The 16,515-nt window shown below is 56.4% G+C and overlaps 1 protein-coding gene across 10 annotated transcripts in view; it reads right to left on the bottom strand.

Annotated features, from left to right (window-relative positions):
- The window catches only part of Tsnare1 (t-SNARE domain containing 1), a 113,626-nt gene that overhangs the window by 44,638 nt on the left and 52,473 nt on the right, over positions 1–16,515 (bottom strand). For all 10 annotated transcript variants that reach the window (XM_078016605.1, XM_078016612.1, XM_078016610.1 and 7 more), the window contains 2 exons: positions 1,047–1,124; positions 371–440 (listed from right to left, as the gene is read on the bottom strand). In XM_078016605.1, coding sequence (XP_077872731.1) covers positions 371–440; positions 1,047–1,124 — 148 coding nt within the window. The remainder of the gene's footprint in view (positions 1–370; positions 441–1,046; positions 1,125–16,515) is intronic.

Below are 16,515 nucleotides of genomic sequence, written 5' to 3'. Positions count from 1 at the left end.
TCAGACCTCATCCCAGCCCAGTCCCGCCCAGGGGAGGCTGACAGCGACTCTCTATGAAAGCCCACAGGTGCAGAATCAAAACCAGGGGTCCCCACTCCAGCCCAGCCTGTGTGTCCACAGGTGTGCAAATATGTGCAGGCCTGTCAGTGAGCTTGGGGCACTGCAAAGACCCCCTGGAGCATGCTGGTGACGCGGAGCGTGTGCGAGCTGGCAGGCACACCACCTGAGCACAGGTGTGTGTCTCTGCAGCATCCACTCCATCTAGACGCCCACCAGGGGAGGGTGCTCACGTCTCAGGAGAGGCAGTTTAGGGTGAAGCTGCATGTGTGCGGCACCATGCACAGGCGCAGGGATGGCAGTTACCACTCACAGGCTATCCCGAAGCTCCTGTGTGTCACTCGGTGTCCCCAATGACCGGAGGCTCTTCTCCAAGGAGGTCACTGTCCAATAAAAGATGGGAAAGGCACAAGGATTAGAAGGACACTCCCCAACCCATTGCCCTCTGCGTGGCCATAGTGGAAACTGGGCCCTGCATCAGAGACAGCCAGACCCCTATGTGACCTGACACCAGGGCACAGCAGCCTCCTACAGGCTGGGTCCACCCCTCCTAGCAGAGGCCTACCCAACCCCCACAGGACCTTCTCCCCTATTGTGCCGAAGCAGGCCCAGGCCCATGTACAGTCCACCCAGAGCAAGCCCACCTGGGCCTGGGGAAGGCCTGTCCCTGTCCCAGGGATGTATGGGGTGTGGCTCTTGCTCCCCATCCTAGCCTCAGTGATCTCTGTTCCCCCAGCCCTGCCATCGGGGTTCACTCCTTCCTCCCAGGGACTCCTACAGCCACAGAGCCAGTGAGAAGAGCCAGGGTGGGACAGGATCGAGGAGGAGAAGAGCTGACTGGACATGCAAGCAGTCCCCAGCTGCCCCCAAGAACTGGGACTGTGGAAGGCAGGACATGGGGGCAGGGCAAGGTCAGGTACCAGCTAGCCTCCGATGTCACCTCAGTGACCCAGAGAGCCAGGAGAGAGGGGGCAGGCAGATGAACATACCATTGGAGTGGATTTGGAAGACACTGGCTGAGGTCTCCTGGCACAGCTCCCGGAGGTCACAAGGAACAACCTGTGTGGCTAGAGGAAGACAGGAGAAGAGGAGGCACAAGATGACCATGTATGACCGGCACCACCAGCTTCCCTGCACCCCACCCCTCCTGCCTTCCAGCTCTGCTTCCACAGGCAAAGGGTCAGGACAAACACCACCCCTGCCCTCCCAGTACCCAAGCTGGAGGGAGAGGCGGCTCCTCAAGGAGAGGGGACGTGGAGGCTCCGCACCCCAGCAGTAGCCTCCTGGGCACGCTCATAAGGACTCCCATCCACACAAGACTCGCACAAGAAGGTTCAAAGCAGCGCTGCTGGGTGGGAAGGAGGAGACTTCCCGCATGCTGTCAGGCCACCAGCAAGGACAAAGACGGGGCCCAGCTACACTGCAGAGTACTGCTCCACTGCTCAGCAGTAAGAGGAACGAGTCCCCCAAACACCAGGCTGGGGACAGATGCCACCAAGTGTATGATCCCATTCACACCGCACATGCAGAGGTGGCAGCCCACAGAGATGGAGACGGCAGCTGCCAGTAGTCTGGGAGGGGGCGATGATGCTAGCACAGGCCCATCTGCCCCGGTGGACGGACACGCTCTGCAGTGGGAAGGTGGAGATGGCCACACAACCCTGTGACCACACCAAGGGTCCGTGACTAGCACACTTTAAGAGTTCATCACAGGCTTTGTGCTAAGCACTTTTATCTCAAGTAGCAAAACCACAGAAATCGTCGTGGGGAAACTCCAAGTGCTAGGGAAGACAGTGTCCAGATGCGCACTGCTGGGTGACTGTGCAATGTGCAGCCACGCAACGAAGGTCTCGGCCACAGACACGGGGACACCTGCTGCCCTGCGGCCAGCCATCACACTCTGGACACCTACACAGAGAAACAAAGCCGAGGCCGCAGGAACCCTGGGTAAGAGAGTCCGTGGCAGCTATTCCTAAGAGCCCATCCTGGAAGGTGCAAGTGCAGGGGACGCAGGAAGCCGGATAGGCATATGTGCCCTGCCTGCGGGGCACCCTGGGCGTGACACTGTGCCAGGCATCAGAGTAACGGTCAGATCTCCAACAGAGGAAAGCAGTCTATGGTGGCTGGGGCTACGCTGGGCTGGGCTGGGGCAGGGCAGCAAGGACTTGCTGAATAGGGGAGGCCCCGTGCCTGGACAGGGCTGTGGGCAACACAATGCAGGCATCTGCCAAAAGGCCCAGAATAGTACCATTTGGTCCCCTGCAGTTCACGCACTTAAAGTTCACCTCAAAAGGAAAGGAGAGGCAGTAACAAGGAAGTGAGAGGAGACTCGAGGGTTTCGGCTGCTCCAAAGGGCTCAGAGGCACCAGGAGGGCCAGCTGGGATGGCAGCAGGTGGGATCTAGGCAGTGGTGCACCCGTGGTCACACTGCCACCCTTTCCACCTTCTCTGCGCTCACAAGTCTCCAAGATAAAACACTTAAGACTGAAGGACACGGAGCGAGGTCTGCCAGGGCATGTGGGGCAGGAGACACCAGGATGCCGGTGGGTTGCTGTGGTTCAATGATGAGGTATCCACTCAAGCTCCTGTGTTGACACAGCAGGGGAAATAATGAATCACAAGAGCGATAACCTCATCAGCGGATTAATTCACTTGATGGATTAATAATGGGGCATGGCTGGGAAAAGTAGGCCACCAGGGGGTGTATCCTTGGGGATCATATCTTGTCCTCTGACTACTCCTTCCTTCAGCGACCATGATGTGAGCAATTTTCTTCCACAGTGCACCTTCACATGATGTTCCCCACCTCACCTCGGGATCCGTGCGATGGACTTGGCTAGCCATGGGAACCTCTGAAACTGTAAGCCAAATAAACTTCTCCTCCTCTAAACTGTCCCTGTATTCTGTTCACAGCAATGGAAAGCTGACTAACCCAGAAACTGGTACCAGGAGTAGGGTCACTGCAGTGATTAACATGACCATATGGTTCAGAAGCCTTTGGAACTTGTTCATAGGAGGAGTTTGGAAAAGATTAGAGATGCAGGCTGGAGAAAGATCTGAATGTTGTGAGCAGAGCTTCGAGTGCTTCTGGTGAGAGCCCAGAGGACCAGAACCCTAATAGGAATGCAGACAGAACTACGCTCATGGAGTTTCAGAGGAGAATGAGGATTCCATTGGGAACTGGACTAGAGATGTTCATGTTACATTCTGGCAACAAAGGTTGTCTACGTTTTGTCCTGAGAGTTTGTGTAAGGCTGAACTTAAAGTTGGTGGACTCGCTAATCTGGTGGAAGGAAACTTAAAGGCAACATTAAAATTAAAACCACAGCTTTGAGGCAGTGGCTCGGATGTTGCCAGCAGCTTTTAGCCAGGTTTACTGTAAGAATCAAGAGCACAAGGCAGAAAGAAAAGATGTGAAAAACTTGCAGTTTGGCCAAAGGAACACGTAATATTAGGGCTCAGGAAGATGTGGATGTTGAAGAGATGACTGCCACTAAAGAGAAACTAAGTACTTTGCCTAGAGACAATAGGACAATGCTGTGAGGCCATCTCGGGAACTAGAACACCACGCCCATGGCAGGTTCAAGGGTGTAGAAGTGAAAGAGATCACAAAGGCACCCTGCTTTCACAGGGGACCTAGAACGTTGTTTCCCCAGGATTCATTTCACTGGGCTTAGCTGCCCAGGCACTCCCAGGACACTGTAGCCATGGTCCAAGGGAACCCAGCTACTGCTTAACCTGGCAGCAGACTTTGGCATCACCCATGTGGAGCTGGTTCTGCAGCAATGCACGATGCTGGAGGTAGGGCCCAGAGGCTTCCCCTGGACTTCAAAGGAAAGCCTGAGGACAAGGGCAGCAGGGTCAGAATCCCTGCCACTGGCCCTGAGAGGACCATGTGCAAAGCCAGAACAATGAAGCACAAACTGTGGTGGAGACCCCCAGGAGATGCCCCAGGAGACCCCCCAGGAGACCCCCAGGAGATGCCCCAGGAGACCCCCCAGGAGATGCCCCAGGAGACCCCCCAGGAGATGCCCCAGGAGATGCCCCAGGAGATCCCCAGGAGATGCCCCAGGAGACCCCCAGGAGATGACCCAGGAGATGCCCCAGGAGACCCCCAGGAGATGCCCCAGGAGATGCCCCAGGAGATGCCCCAGGAGACCCCCAGGAGATGCCCCAGGAGACCCCCAGGAGATGACCCAGGAGATGCCCCAGGAGACCCCCAGGAGACCCCCAGGAGATGACCCAGGAGATGCCCCAGGAGACCCCTAGGAGATGCCCCAGGAGATGCCCCAGGAGATGACCCAGGAGATGCCCCAGGAGATGCCCCAGGAGACCCCCAGGAGATGCCCCAGGAGATGACCCAGGAGATACCCCAGGAGATCCCCCAGGAGACCCCCAGGAGATGCCCCAGGAGATGACCCAGGAGATACCCCAGGAGACCCCCCAGGAGACCCCCAGGAGATGCCCCAGGAGATGACCCAGGAGATGCCCCAGGAGACCCCCAGGAGATGCCCCAGGAGATGACCCAGGAGATGCCCCAGGAGACCCCCAGGAGATGCCCCAGGAGATGACCCAGGAGATACCCCAGGAGACCCCCCAGGAGACCCCCAGGAGATGCCCCAGGAGATGACCCAGGAGATGCCCCAGGAGACCCCCAGGAGATGACCCAGGAGATGCCCCAGGAGATGACCCAGGAGATGCCCCAGGAGATGCCCCAGGAGATGCCCCAGGATACCCCCAGGAGATGACCCAGGAGATGCCCCAGGAGATGACCCAGGAGATGACCCAGGAGACCCCCCAGGAGACCCCCCAGGAGATGCCCCAGGAGATGACCCAGGAGATGCCCCAGGAGATGACCCAGGAGACCCCCAGGAGACCCCCCAGGAGATGCCCCAGGAGATGACCCAGGAGATGCCCCAGGAGATGACCCAGGAGACCCCCAGGAGATGCCCCAGGAGACCCCCAGGAGATGACCCAGGAGATGACCCAGGAGACCCCCAGGAGATGACCCAGGAGACCCCCAGGAGATGACCCAGGAGATGCCCCAGGAGATGACCCAGGAGACCCCCAGGAGATGCCCCAGGAGATGACCCAGGAGATGCCCCAGGAGACCCCCAGGAGATGCCCCAGGAGACCCCCAGGAGATGACCCAGGAGATGACCCAGGAGATGCCCCAGGAGATGCCCCAGGAGATGACCCAGGAGATGCCCCAGGAGACCCCCAGGAGATGACCCAGGAGATGCCCCAGGAGATGACCCAGGAGATGCCCCAGGAGATGCCCCAGGAGATGCCCCAGGAGACCCCCAGGAGATGACCCAGGAGACCCCCAGGAGATGCCCCAGGAGATGCCCCAGGAGACCCCCAGGAGATGACCCAGGAGATGCCCCAGGAGACCCCCCAGGAGACCCCCCAGGAGATGCCCCAGGAGATGACCCAGGAGACCCCCAGGAGATGCCCTAGGAGATGCCCCAGGAGACCCCCAGGAGACCCCCAGGAGATGCCCCAGGAGACCCCCAGGAGATGCCCCAGGAGACCCCCAGGAGATGCCCCAGGAGACCCCCAGGAGATGACCCAGAAGACCCCCAGGGGATGACCCAGGAGATGACCCAGGAGATGCCCCAGGAGACCCCCAGGAGATGACCCAGGAGATGCCCCAGGAGATGACCCAGGAGATGCCCCAGGAGATGCCCCAGGAGATGCCCCAGGAGACCCCCAGGAGATGACCCAGGAGACCCCCAGGAGATGCCCCAGGAGATGCCCCAGGAGACCCCCAGGAGATGACCCAGGAGATGCCCCAGGAGACCCCCAGGAGATGACCCAGGAGATGCCCCAGGAGATGACCCAGGAGACCCCCAGGAGATGCCCCAGGAGATGACCCAGGAGATGCCCCAGGAGACCCCCAGGAGATGCCCCAGGAGACCCCCAGGAGATGACCCAGGAGATGCCCCAGGAGATGCCCCAGGAGACCCCCAGGAGATGACCCAGGAGATGCCCCAGGAGACCCCCAGGAGATGCCCCAGGAGATGACCCAGGAGATGACCCAGGAGACCCCCCAGGAGACCCCCCAGGAGATGCCCCAGGAGATGACCCAGGAGACCCCCAGGAGATGCCCTAGGAGATGCCCCAGGAGACCCCCAGGAGACCCCCAGGAGATGCCCCAGGAGACCCCCAGGAGATGCCCCAGGAGACCCCCAGGAGATGCCCCAGGAGACCCCCAGGAGATGACCCAGAAGACCCCCAGGGGATGACCCAGGAGATGACCCAGGAGATGCCCCAGGAGACCCCCAGGAGATGACCCAGGAGACCCCCAGGAGACCCCCAGGAGATGACCCAGGAGACCCCCAGGAGATGCCCCAGGAGATGCCCCAGGAGACCCCCAGGAGATGACCCAGGAGACCCCCAGGGGATGACCCAGGAGACCCCCCAGGAGATCCCCCAGGAGACCCCCAGGAGATGACCCAGGAGATGACCCAGGAGACCCCCCAGGAGACCCCCCAGGAGATGCCCCAGGAGACCCCCAGGAGATGCCCTAGGAGACCCCCAGGAGACCCCCAGGAGATGCCCCAGGAGACCCCCAGGAGATCCCCAGGAGATCCCCCAGGAGACCCCCAGGAGATGCCCCAGGAGACCCCCAGGAGACCCCCAGGAGATGCCCTAGGAGACCCCCAGGAGACCCCCAGGAGATGCCCCAGGAGATCCCCCAGGAGATCCCCAGGAGACCCCCAGGAGACCCCCAGGAGACCCCCAGGAGATGCCCCAGGAGTCCCCAGGAGACCCCCAGGAGATGCCCCAGGAGATGCCAATACATGCGACACCAGCCAAGGAAGGCTCTGGCTGTGGTCGGAACAGGCCTAGAGAAGCCACGTGGGTAAGAAAGGCCAACGAGGCAGGCTGCCCAACCCTCAGAGAGGAGATCTCACCACTGGGTGCTCCAGAAGTCAGACAGGAAGCTACAGCACTTTTTTGCCTAACTGGGTTTCAATCTTCTTTCGGTCCCAGCCTTCTGTGTAGGCCTCTAAGCCTTCCTTTTGGAACTGGAATATTTATCCTAGGCCAGTGTATAGTGGATATATATAATTTGCTTTTGATTTTTACACTGGCTCACAGGCAAGAGTTTACCCTGAGTCTCAGAGGAGACCTTGGACTTTTGCTGGAAATACAGACTATGGGGACTCTTGGAGATGGACTAAGTGCACTTTGCATTATGAGATGGACATGAGCTTTTGGGGGCCAGGGTGGAATGCTATGGTTTGGATGTGAGATGTCCCCCTGAAGCTCCTGTATTAATTCAGGAAATAAAATGGTGAGATTAAATTAGCGCTGTAACTTAGTGGACTAATAATGTGAATGGATGACTGGGTGTTGACCATAGGCAGGTGGAGTGTGCCTGGAAGAGGATGTGCCTTAGAGGGGCATACATTGTCCTCCTGGCTCCTCTTCTCTCTCTGCTTCCCAGCCACCAAGAGTGAGCAGCTTCCCTTTGACACTCCCTTCTGCCATAATGTCCTGCCTCACCTCAGGCCCAGAGCAATGCAGTTGGCTGACTTTGGAATCCCAGAGCCAAAGTAAACTGTTCCTCCTCTAAGTTGTTCTTGATAGCTGTTCTTCTTGGTTACAGCAATGAAAAGCTGGTTAACACAGGGAACACCCAAAGGTTTGTGCTCTCTGAGCCAGCCTACGAGCCTAGAACAAAGTACCACCTCCTGGGCTTGACGAGGTTTCTTGCTAGAACACAGGCCCAAGCCCACTCCACAGAGTCACAGGGCTGGCTGGACAAAGGCAGGGTCGGCCCTGCCTCTCTAGAATGAGCAGACCCTGTTGATGCACCAGCTCATAGGCTCACAGGCCTGCCATGTCCCTCCCCTGCCAAGCCCCCAGGTCCAGCTGCTATACCCACAGCACAGCCTGGAAGCACAGCTGAGCTGTCTGCAAGAGAGGCTGCTTCGGCTCATGTCGCTGGCCGGAGAAACAGCATCTGACAACCCTGCACACACCTCTGTTGCACCTGCAAGGCTCTGGAGCCCCGAGATGCCTTCACCAAGCCCAGGCTCAGGATGGACACAGCCAGGGCAGCAAAGAAAGGGACAGGACAGGATGAGCTGTGCCCATGGTGGAGGAGTGACCACCACTCTCCAGCAGAAGCACACAGAAGGAGCCCAACGACCAGAGTGCCACTCTCCCCACTTACAGATAAAGAGACCAAGGGCAGAGGCAGGAGACCCACCCAAGGCCACACCACACACCCAAGGTCACACCATCAGAAAGGAAAATGTCAACCATCCAGTCCTGGGGCGCTGCCCTTGCCCCTTCCAAATTACCTGTTGGAGGCTTTCAGCCAAATTATTGTGCATGAACTACCATAGTCACGTGGGCAGGCTCCAAGGCCCAAGGTGGCTGTCCATTCTGCAGGATTCAATTCAGGGCTGCAGGAGGAGGGGTGGCCAGAGCTGCTGTACACAGAGCACCTGCCTGGGAGGAGGCAGGACCCCATGCGATCAGGCATCCTCCTCACTGCCACCCCTCAGCCAACTCATGAGGCAACACTGCAGGGCACTGTTCACTGCTAAGGAACCTCTGGTGTTATGGTTCGGATGTGAGACATCCCTCAAAAGTTCATGTGTGAGAAAACGCAAGAAAGTTTAGAGGATACATAATTAGGTTATGACAGCCTTAACAGATCAGTAAATTCATCCCCGGGGGATTAATTGATTGGTAACTAAAAGCAGGTGGGACATGGCTAGAGGAGGTGGACATTGGGGTGTGGCTTTGGGGTATATATTTGGTACCTGGCAAGTGAAGAACTCTCTCTTTGCTTCCTGATCATCATGTGAGCTGCTTCCCTCTGTCATATTCTTCCACCATGATGTTCTGCCTCACCTCAAGCCCAAGGAATAAAGCCGGCTATCCATGGACTGAGACCTCTGAATGAGCCCCCCAAATAAACCTTCCCTCTTCTATAATAGTTCTGGTCAGATCTGTTAATCATAGCAGTGAAAAAGCTGAGTAGAACAGAAATTGATACCGAGAAGTAGGGTCGTTGCTGTGACTAACCTGACCATATGGCTCAGAAACTTTTGGAGCTTTTTGGAATTGGTGGGAGGAATTTTGAGATGCTTAACAGTACACGGTGGAAATGGTTTAGAAGTTGTAAGTGGAACTTAATGGCCAATTGTGGGGGGAGCTCAGAAGACCAGAACAGCAAGAGGACCATGGATAATGAAGATAGGACTCAAAGAGGGGTTGGAGGAAAAGAAGGACACTACTTATGTTACATTCTGGCTGGGAAGTTGTCTGCATTTTGCCTGTGTCTTGAGACATTCTGTGAGACTGATTTTAAAAACAGTGGACTTTTTAATCTGGCAGAAGAAATTTCTAGAGAACATAGCATTCAGGAAGTAGCATAGATATTGTTGCAGGCTTTTAGCCAAATTATTGTGATAATTAGGACACTTGAAAAAAACTTGAAGGTGAGGGTAAAACTGGGACTAAGTAAGTTGCAGTTTTTAAAACATTACTACCACTAAAGAAATGCTAAAGACTTTGCCCAGAGACAAGGAGAAAGATGGCCTGAGGGCAGCTCAGGAGCTGGCAAGACCATACACTTCTCAGATTCAAGGAGGTAAAACTAAAAATTCTCTTGAGAAGTGACCAGTGGGGTACCCTTGAGAAAATGCAAGAAGGTTTAGAGGACAAATAATTGGGTTATGAGAGCCTTAAACCAATCAGTGAATTAATCCCCTGGAGGGGATAATTGAGTGTGACCGAAGGCAGCCAGGGTACGGCTGGAAGAGGTGGGCACTGGGGCATGGCTCTGGGTATCTATTTTGTTATCTGGTGAGTGGAGTCTCTCTTTGCTTCCTGATCATCATGTGAGCTGCTTCCCTCTGCCATATTCTTGCTCTGTGATGTTCTGCCTCACCTCAAGCCCCAAGGAATGGAGCCAGCTGTTCATGAACTGTGACCTCTGAGACCATGAAATCATTTCCTCCTCTATAATTGTTCAGATCAGATCTGTTAGTCACAGCAGCAAAAAAAAAAAAAAAAAAAAGCTGACTAAAACACCAGGGATCAGAGCAGGGACGCACGAGTCGCCAGGGCCACCCCACTCCCCCTGATCTGGGAGCCCTCCAGGCCGCCTCACCCTGCCTGCCAGCAGGCCCAGTGCAGGACACCCACACCACTCATGCTGCACACCTGCAGGCCTGGACAGATCTTTGCAGGCGATGGATAAATGTCCATTACAACTAGAGTGGCCATGCTGGCCACAGGTCCAACCTGCATCAGAAGTAGAGTCAGACACAGGAAGAGCCACAGCAGGGCCGAAGGCGAGGCGGGCTGCTCCCCAGCTGAGCCAGCAGTCCCAGGTGGCAGTCCTAGCAGGGTCCAACGCCCCAGCCCAGTTTCCTCCCAGGCAGGGCGAGAGAGGTAACAACGCTTCCACACCACAAAGCCAGGGAGATTACCTGGTAGCCCTGACACTTCCTTCCCATGTATCCCTGGGCTGTGCCACTCTGCCTGGGTCTCCTCAAACCCCACCTTCACTGTGCCCCAGGCCAAAGTCCACACAGCCCTTCTGGTCAAGGCTGACCGTGCCTTCTCCTGGTGGTCAAAGTCAGCTCCAGGCCCTGTGCTGTGGTCAGCCTCCTGGAGATGAGGACTTACTATGGAGGACAGGGAGCCTGAGAAGCCTTCCAGATGGGCCAGTTCTCACTAGCACCTGCTGGTTGAGGACAGTTCCTTGTGCCCCTACCCTCACACGCCCTCCTGAGCCCCCTCGTCCAGAGGCGCCTGCCGCCTTCCCCTCATGACTGCCTGCCCCTGCTGCCTCAAGGAAGCCTCACTCCTCTGTACTGGTCCACTGCGGCTCCAGCTCCCTCATACCCAGCCTGGTCAGTCCTGGCCACCCCTGTGACCGACATGGCACCAACACGTGCAGGTGGCAGCTGAGGCAGAACAGGGGGCAGGTGAAGAGTGCAGTAGGAGGAGCTGGCCGCTGACCAGTAAGGAAACATGGAGAGGAAACCCTCACGTCCCCATCTGCCAAGGCAGGGCACTTGGGGCAGAACTGCAGCAAGACCACTGGGGCACAGGAGCTGCCTGCTGGCCTCCAAGACAAGCCCTCAGTGGCTGTGAGTGTGGTGTGGTGAGGCGTGCGGGGGCGGCCCCACAGCCGAGGGCAGGACTCCACCACACGCCACTGCCAAACGCACCCCCTTGGGGAGGCCCCTCCGAGCCTGAGATCTCCTCCCAAACCCAGCCTGCCATCCACAGGCTTGGGTTCTGGGACCTGTCACGGGGGCTCTCACAGCCTCAAGTTCTCCGCTGTGGAAGGGGGATCAGGGCAGTTTTCCCACACAAAGACATGGAGCAAAAGCGCAGACAAGAGCCACTCCCATTTTTTATTGTCGGCAAAAAGAAACCAAGGAGCTCTTTGGCTCCAAGCACCCTTGCTCTCCACAAGACCCAAGTTTAGGTGACATGGCTGTTTATGCCGGAGGGGACAGACCCTCCCCAGGCTACAGGGCAACATCCACCCCCACCCTTTTCTTTTTCTGAAGGCCATGGCTGGGACAGCCTCTTCCGGCAAGTGCTGTGGCTCACTAGCTCGGCCCTGGCTCACACGAGTCCTGCCCGTCCTGCCCGGGACACAGTACCTGGTGCTGGCACTGCTGCTCCCACAGGAACACATCTCCCAGGCACACAGCCCTGCATGCAGTGGCTGGGAGGGCTGCAGATGCTGCCTCTAGGCAACCAGGGAGACAGCAACAAGGCTCCACAGGCCACAGGGCTGGATCAGCACTCCCCACATGGGCCGGAGGCCGGCCTTCATAGGGCAGAGCTTGGCCCCGAGGGCAGACACCACCTGCCTCGTTAACAGAGGTGTCCATGTGGTGGAAGGACACTGAGCCCAGGGCTGGGGGTGGCGGGTAGCTACGCCCAGGAGCACACGGCTCTTGGGGCTCTCTAAGTTCTGTGCAGCCGCCCGGTCACTGCAGAGCCCTGGGGCCCAGCAAGCTGGAGGTCATGGACCCGTCCAGTGTGTCCCGGCTGGCATGGGAGAGGTGTGCAACCCAGCTCTGGTCCAGGGCCCAAGATGCCAGGCCTGATGCAGAACACAGGTGTGGGCAGCCCAGGAGGCCCTGCCCCCAGAGGGGAGCACAGGCATCTGGGCACACAGCAGAAGCACTGGGTCACTTCTGACCCTGCTGGGGGACCCGGAGAATGAGATCACAGGGAAAACAGGAGGGCAGGCTGCAGAGCCAAGGCAGGGTTGCCAGCTGGCACCCCGGGGTGCAGTCATCACAGGAGGGGAGAGATGTGTGTTGATGAAGATGGAGGCCCGAAGGCTGAGACACAGAGCAAAGACAGCTACAGCGTCCATCCCAGGACTGGCTCTTTGCCCTCCACCAAAATCTGGGGAGGGCACCTGTGCAGAGTCCCCATCTCAGCAGACAAGAGCAACACCACAGGGAACACTGGCAGAGACCGCCTGGCCATGCCAGCTAGGGCACTGTGGGCCATCTCTCTGAAATCCTGGGCATGTAGCCACATAGCTGTGGGCATTTCCCAGCCTCCCTTGCAATCAAAGAGGTTGACTCTCGCTCCCCATGCCCCACCACCGCAGAATTTGACAAGTGAAGTGTGCGAGCTCCCTCTCACACACCTAAAAGAAACAGCCACCCGACGGCTGCCTCTCACTCAGTCCTCCTGTCCTGGCTGGGATGCCGTGGGTGCAACTCTGCTGTGACCACGCAGATGAAGGACAGCACCCTCGGGGAGAGGGCGCACACTGCCCACTTGGCCTGGCTGGACTGCAGTACAGGAGCGACACGTGCCCCATCTCCTGTGGGTCTCCGCCTCAACAGCACAGATGCCCTTCACCCAACACACGCACGTCAGCATTCACTAAGAGAGGACAAGCTGTGGACTTACCTCCTCAGCACACAAAGTGTGGAAGGGCAGAGGAAAACATGCTAGTCCTCCTCTCTGCCTCTTGCCCTCCCAGGTCACACAGCCACAGGTAGCCACTCTCTGATGTGACAAAGGAGCCACATAATTCCCTAAGCCGCTCTCATTCGGGGCAGAGGACAGTTTAGGGCTGATGGAGAAAAGGGGGCCAGCCCAGACCCCCCCAGACTGAAGCCACTGCAGACTGCAGAGCACAGGGAGGCAGGGAAGCTGCAGTGCGTCAGAGAAGTGACACCAACCTAAGCAGCACTCACTACTCCAGGACAGGGGCAGGGGAGAGAGACAAAAGGCAATGCAGGGAGCAAACACCAAGGCGGCAGATTCAAACAGAAACACAGAGCATCACACTAAAGATAAAGGAGCCAACCTGCCCGGCCAGGCCGGAGTCGCCAGCCGGGGCAGAGAGCTGGCATGAACTATATTGCAATTGAATACCATTATAAATCCAGTTCCTCGGCCGCCACAGCCACGTGTGCACAGAGCACAACACTCCCGCTATCTCCAGAGGCTCTGGCAGACAGCACATCTCAACCACTGCAATCAGAAAACAGAGACTGTCCAATCAGAGGAAGGGAAGATTCCACTGTACAACTACTCCAAAGCCCTGCTGTTGATACACAAGATCACGTCTTCTAAAGCTCTCGCATGGAGCCAGAGCAGCTGCACTCCTCCCAGGTAGAGCCGAAGGCAGGACACCTGCAACCTGAAGAAGAGACAAAACAGACCCAAACACATGGGGACCCGCATCCCGCCCCCACCCCGGAAACACAGGTGCACAAACTGCAAGTAGGAACCTCAACCCACGGCGGAGTCCCGAGTCGACCCCCAACCCTGCACCCCCAGTCAACAGTTGTGGACAGAAAATGGACAAGGACTCAGGTGAGGAGAACACGCCTCTGAGTGCAACCTGAGCACACATGGGGGGTGCCCTGTGGCACAAGTCAGCGCACCTGGAGGACGCGTCGAGGTGGACACACAGACAGCAAGGCCACAGACATATCTGTGAGAGTGGACATCATGAAAAATACTTTCTCTGAAACAACAGAATTAACTAGAGATCAGCAGCAAAAAGAAATCTCCCAGCATGCATCATTACTTCACATTAAACAGCACACATCTAAATGAACGCCACGTAGAATAAATCACAGGGGAAACCAGAAAATATTTTAAATGAATGAAATGAAAATGTGATATATTTATATAAGTAAAGCAAAGCAAAAAAGAAAGTTTATAGCAACATATTAGAAAATAAGAATGGGCCTAAGTCGATTATCTAACAAAAGCAAAATGAACCTAAATAAACAAAAGGAATAAAAAACAAAGATGATCAGACATAATTCAATAGACATTAGAGAAAATCAATATAATCAGGTTCTCTCAAATGATGAATAAAATCAATACATTTACATCAGACTAATTCTAAGACCACAAACTTAAACCAGACTAACCAAGGACAAAAGAGCCAATGCAGAGTAGCCAGCCCCCAGGAGAGGAGGGAAGCACCACTGCAGACCAGCAGAGAGGAGACTTGGGGTCTCTGGCAGTCTCACGGGATTAACCTACAACTTACTCCAACAGACATTCAGATAGACGGAAGCAAGTGGGCAGCCAAGTGAACAGCCATCTGCCTGAGACAGAGACAGCAAAGCAGCCCAGCACCTAAAACCCAACTGACCAAACCCACCACGCACAACGCTGACTCAGCGTGCGTCACAGGTTCAAGTGCAGAAGCCTGACGTCAAGAACTTCTACACTTAGAGCAGCAGGGACTTCTCACAGCCTGGGAGTGGGTAAAGACTTATGAGGCAGTACACAAACAAAGGCACAGAGGGAGAAACTGCTCAAACAGTGAGACTTTTCACCTGCAAAAACACTGTTTAGAAAACAAAGACAAGCCACAGTCTGAAGAAAATATTCAAATTCAGACATGTGACAAGATAACATAATGTTCAGAATGATAAGCTCAGTGACACTGTAACCCAATATCACACTGCGATGGGTTCAAATAGACACTACAAATAGCCAGTACACACCGCAGGACGCTCCACACCAGGGAAAGGCAAACCCAACCAGCAACCAACCAGACACCAGTCCTCACCACCCTCGGTGCCTGGACCCCCGAAGTCCCACGACGCCAACTCTGGCAAGGGTGAAGATCAAGTGCGCTCGCTCCCACTGCTCAGGTACAACCACTGGGAAAAAATTCAGCTCCTAGGTGTCAATCCCCGCCTAAGTGAAGACTGTCCCCAAACACCAACAACACCGACTGCGGAGCACTCAATCCCACTCTCCAGAAGAGAAGGTTGAGGCTGGAAGAGTCACCAGCAACATGAAGGTGCATGGGAGGTGCCACCACAGAAGAGCCAGAGCACACAAGGCCAGGGGCAGGAAGCGGATGCTGGAGAGCATGGGCTGCCTGCGAGTGACAAGATCTGCTCTAGAGTTACATGGAGGTGACAGACGCATGACAGCAAGAACATGCTGAAAACCACTGAACTCCACACCGTAAGAAGGGTGAAATGGCGAATTCTGATGTGTGACTATTATTTCATTTAAGGAATAAAATAATAAAATAAGAGACTGTGGTGCCTGCCAAAGGCCCAGCACCAGCTCAACTTAGCAAGACCCTGGCTGTGTGGCCTCAGGCAGCCCCTCAACCTCACCTCTGCAGGAAGCAAGTGAGGGCCCCACAGTCTGGACCCAGGGACCTTTCCAGACCTTGCCCTCAGAGATCCCAGGGCCCCCACCACCTGACAGCACACAGGCAGGTCCTACAGCTTCCAGGACACCACGTCCTGCAGATAACAAGGAACAGCAGTCAGAAGACTGTCCGGCACAGGGTGGGGACCAGGCAGGTGCTGGTATCGGAGAAGGGGACAGTACACATGCCAGCTGCTAGTCAGATGACACCATCTTCACAAGTCTTAAGTTCTCTACCTGTTTTAAGAACCTGGTTTCAAAGCTCTCCAAGGCCCACCCTCAGGCCAGGGGCCTGGAGCACCTGTTCAAACACTGTGCAGGCCTGCCAGCTCTGCCACAGGCAGCCACACGCGGCACCTCGTCTTCATTGCACATGCCCCTGGGCGGCAGAGCAGATCTGAGCACACACACTAGGTACCGCCATGGTCAACCAGCCATAGCCCTGAGCTCTGGGGATGGGCCTGGGCCCAGTTCCAACCATGACTTGTGCAGAACCGGGCCTCGACCCTCCACAACTGGGATCCTCTGCAGGGCCCACAACTCCTTCCTGGCCTAGTACAGCAGCTGCTGCCATGGCCCAGGGGTCACCCACACCTACACATAACTGGGCCCCACTCAGAGCTCCTGGACTTCAGGCCTAACTGACCTCTCTTGACCTCCCCAACCTGTCATTTGCCCCCAGAGTTACACCCTCTGGGTGCTCCAAGAAAGGCCATGGGCAGCCCTGGGCAAACACTTCCCCCAGGTCTCAACCTGCCCACCATGATGCAGCAGGTTGAATCCACCAGG

The sequence above is a fragment of the Ictidomys tridecemlineatus genome, chromosome 7, assembly GCF_052094955.1.
Source record: "Ictidomys tridecemlineatus isolate mIctTri1 chromosome 7, mIctTri1.hap1, whole genome shotgun sequence".
Classification (NCBI taxonomy): Eukaryota; Metazoa; Chordata; class Mammalia; order Rodentia; family Sciuridae; genus Ictidomys; species Ictidomys tridecemlineatus.
The sequence above is the reverse complement of the archived record's forward strand: the minus strand, read 5'-3'. Positions and strand labels throughout refer to the sequence as shown.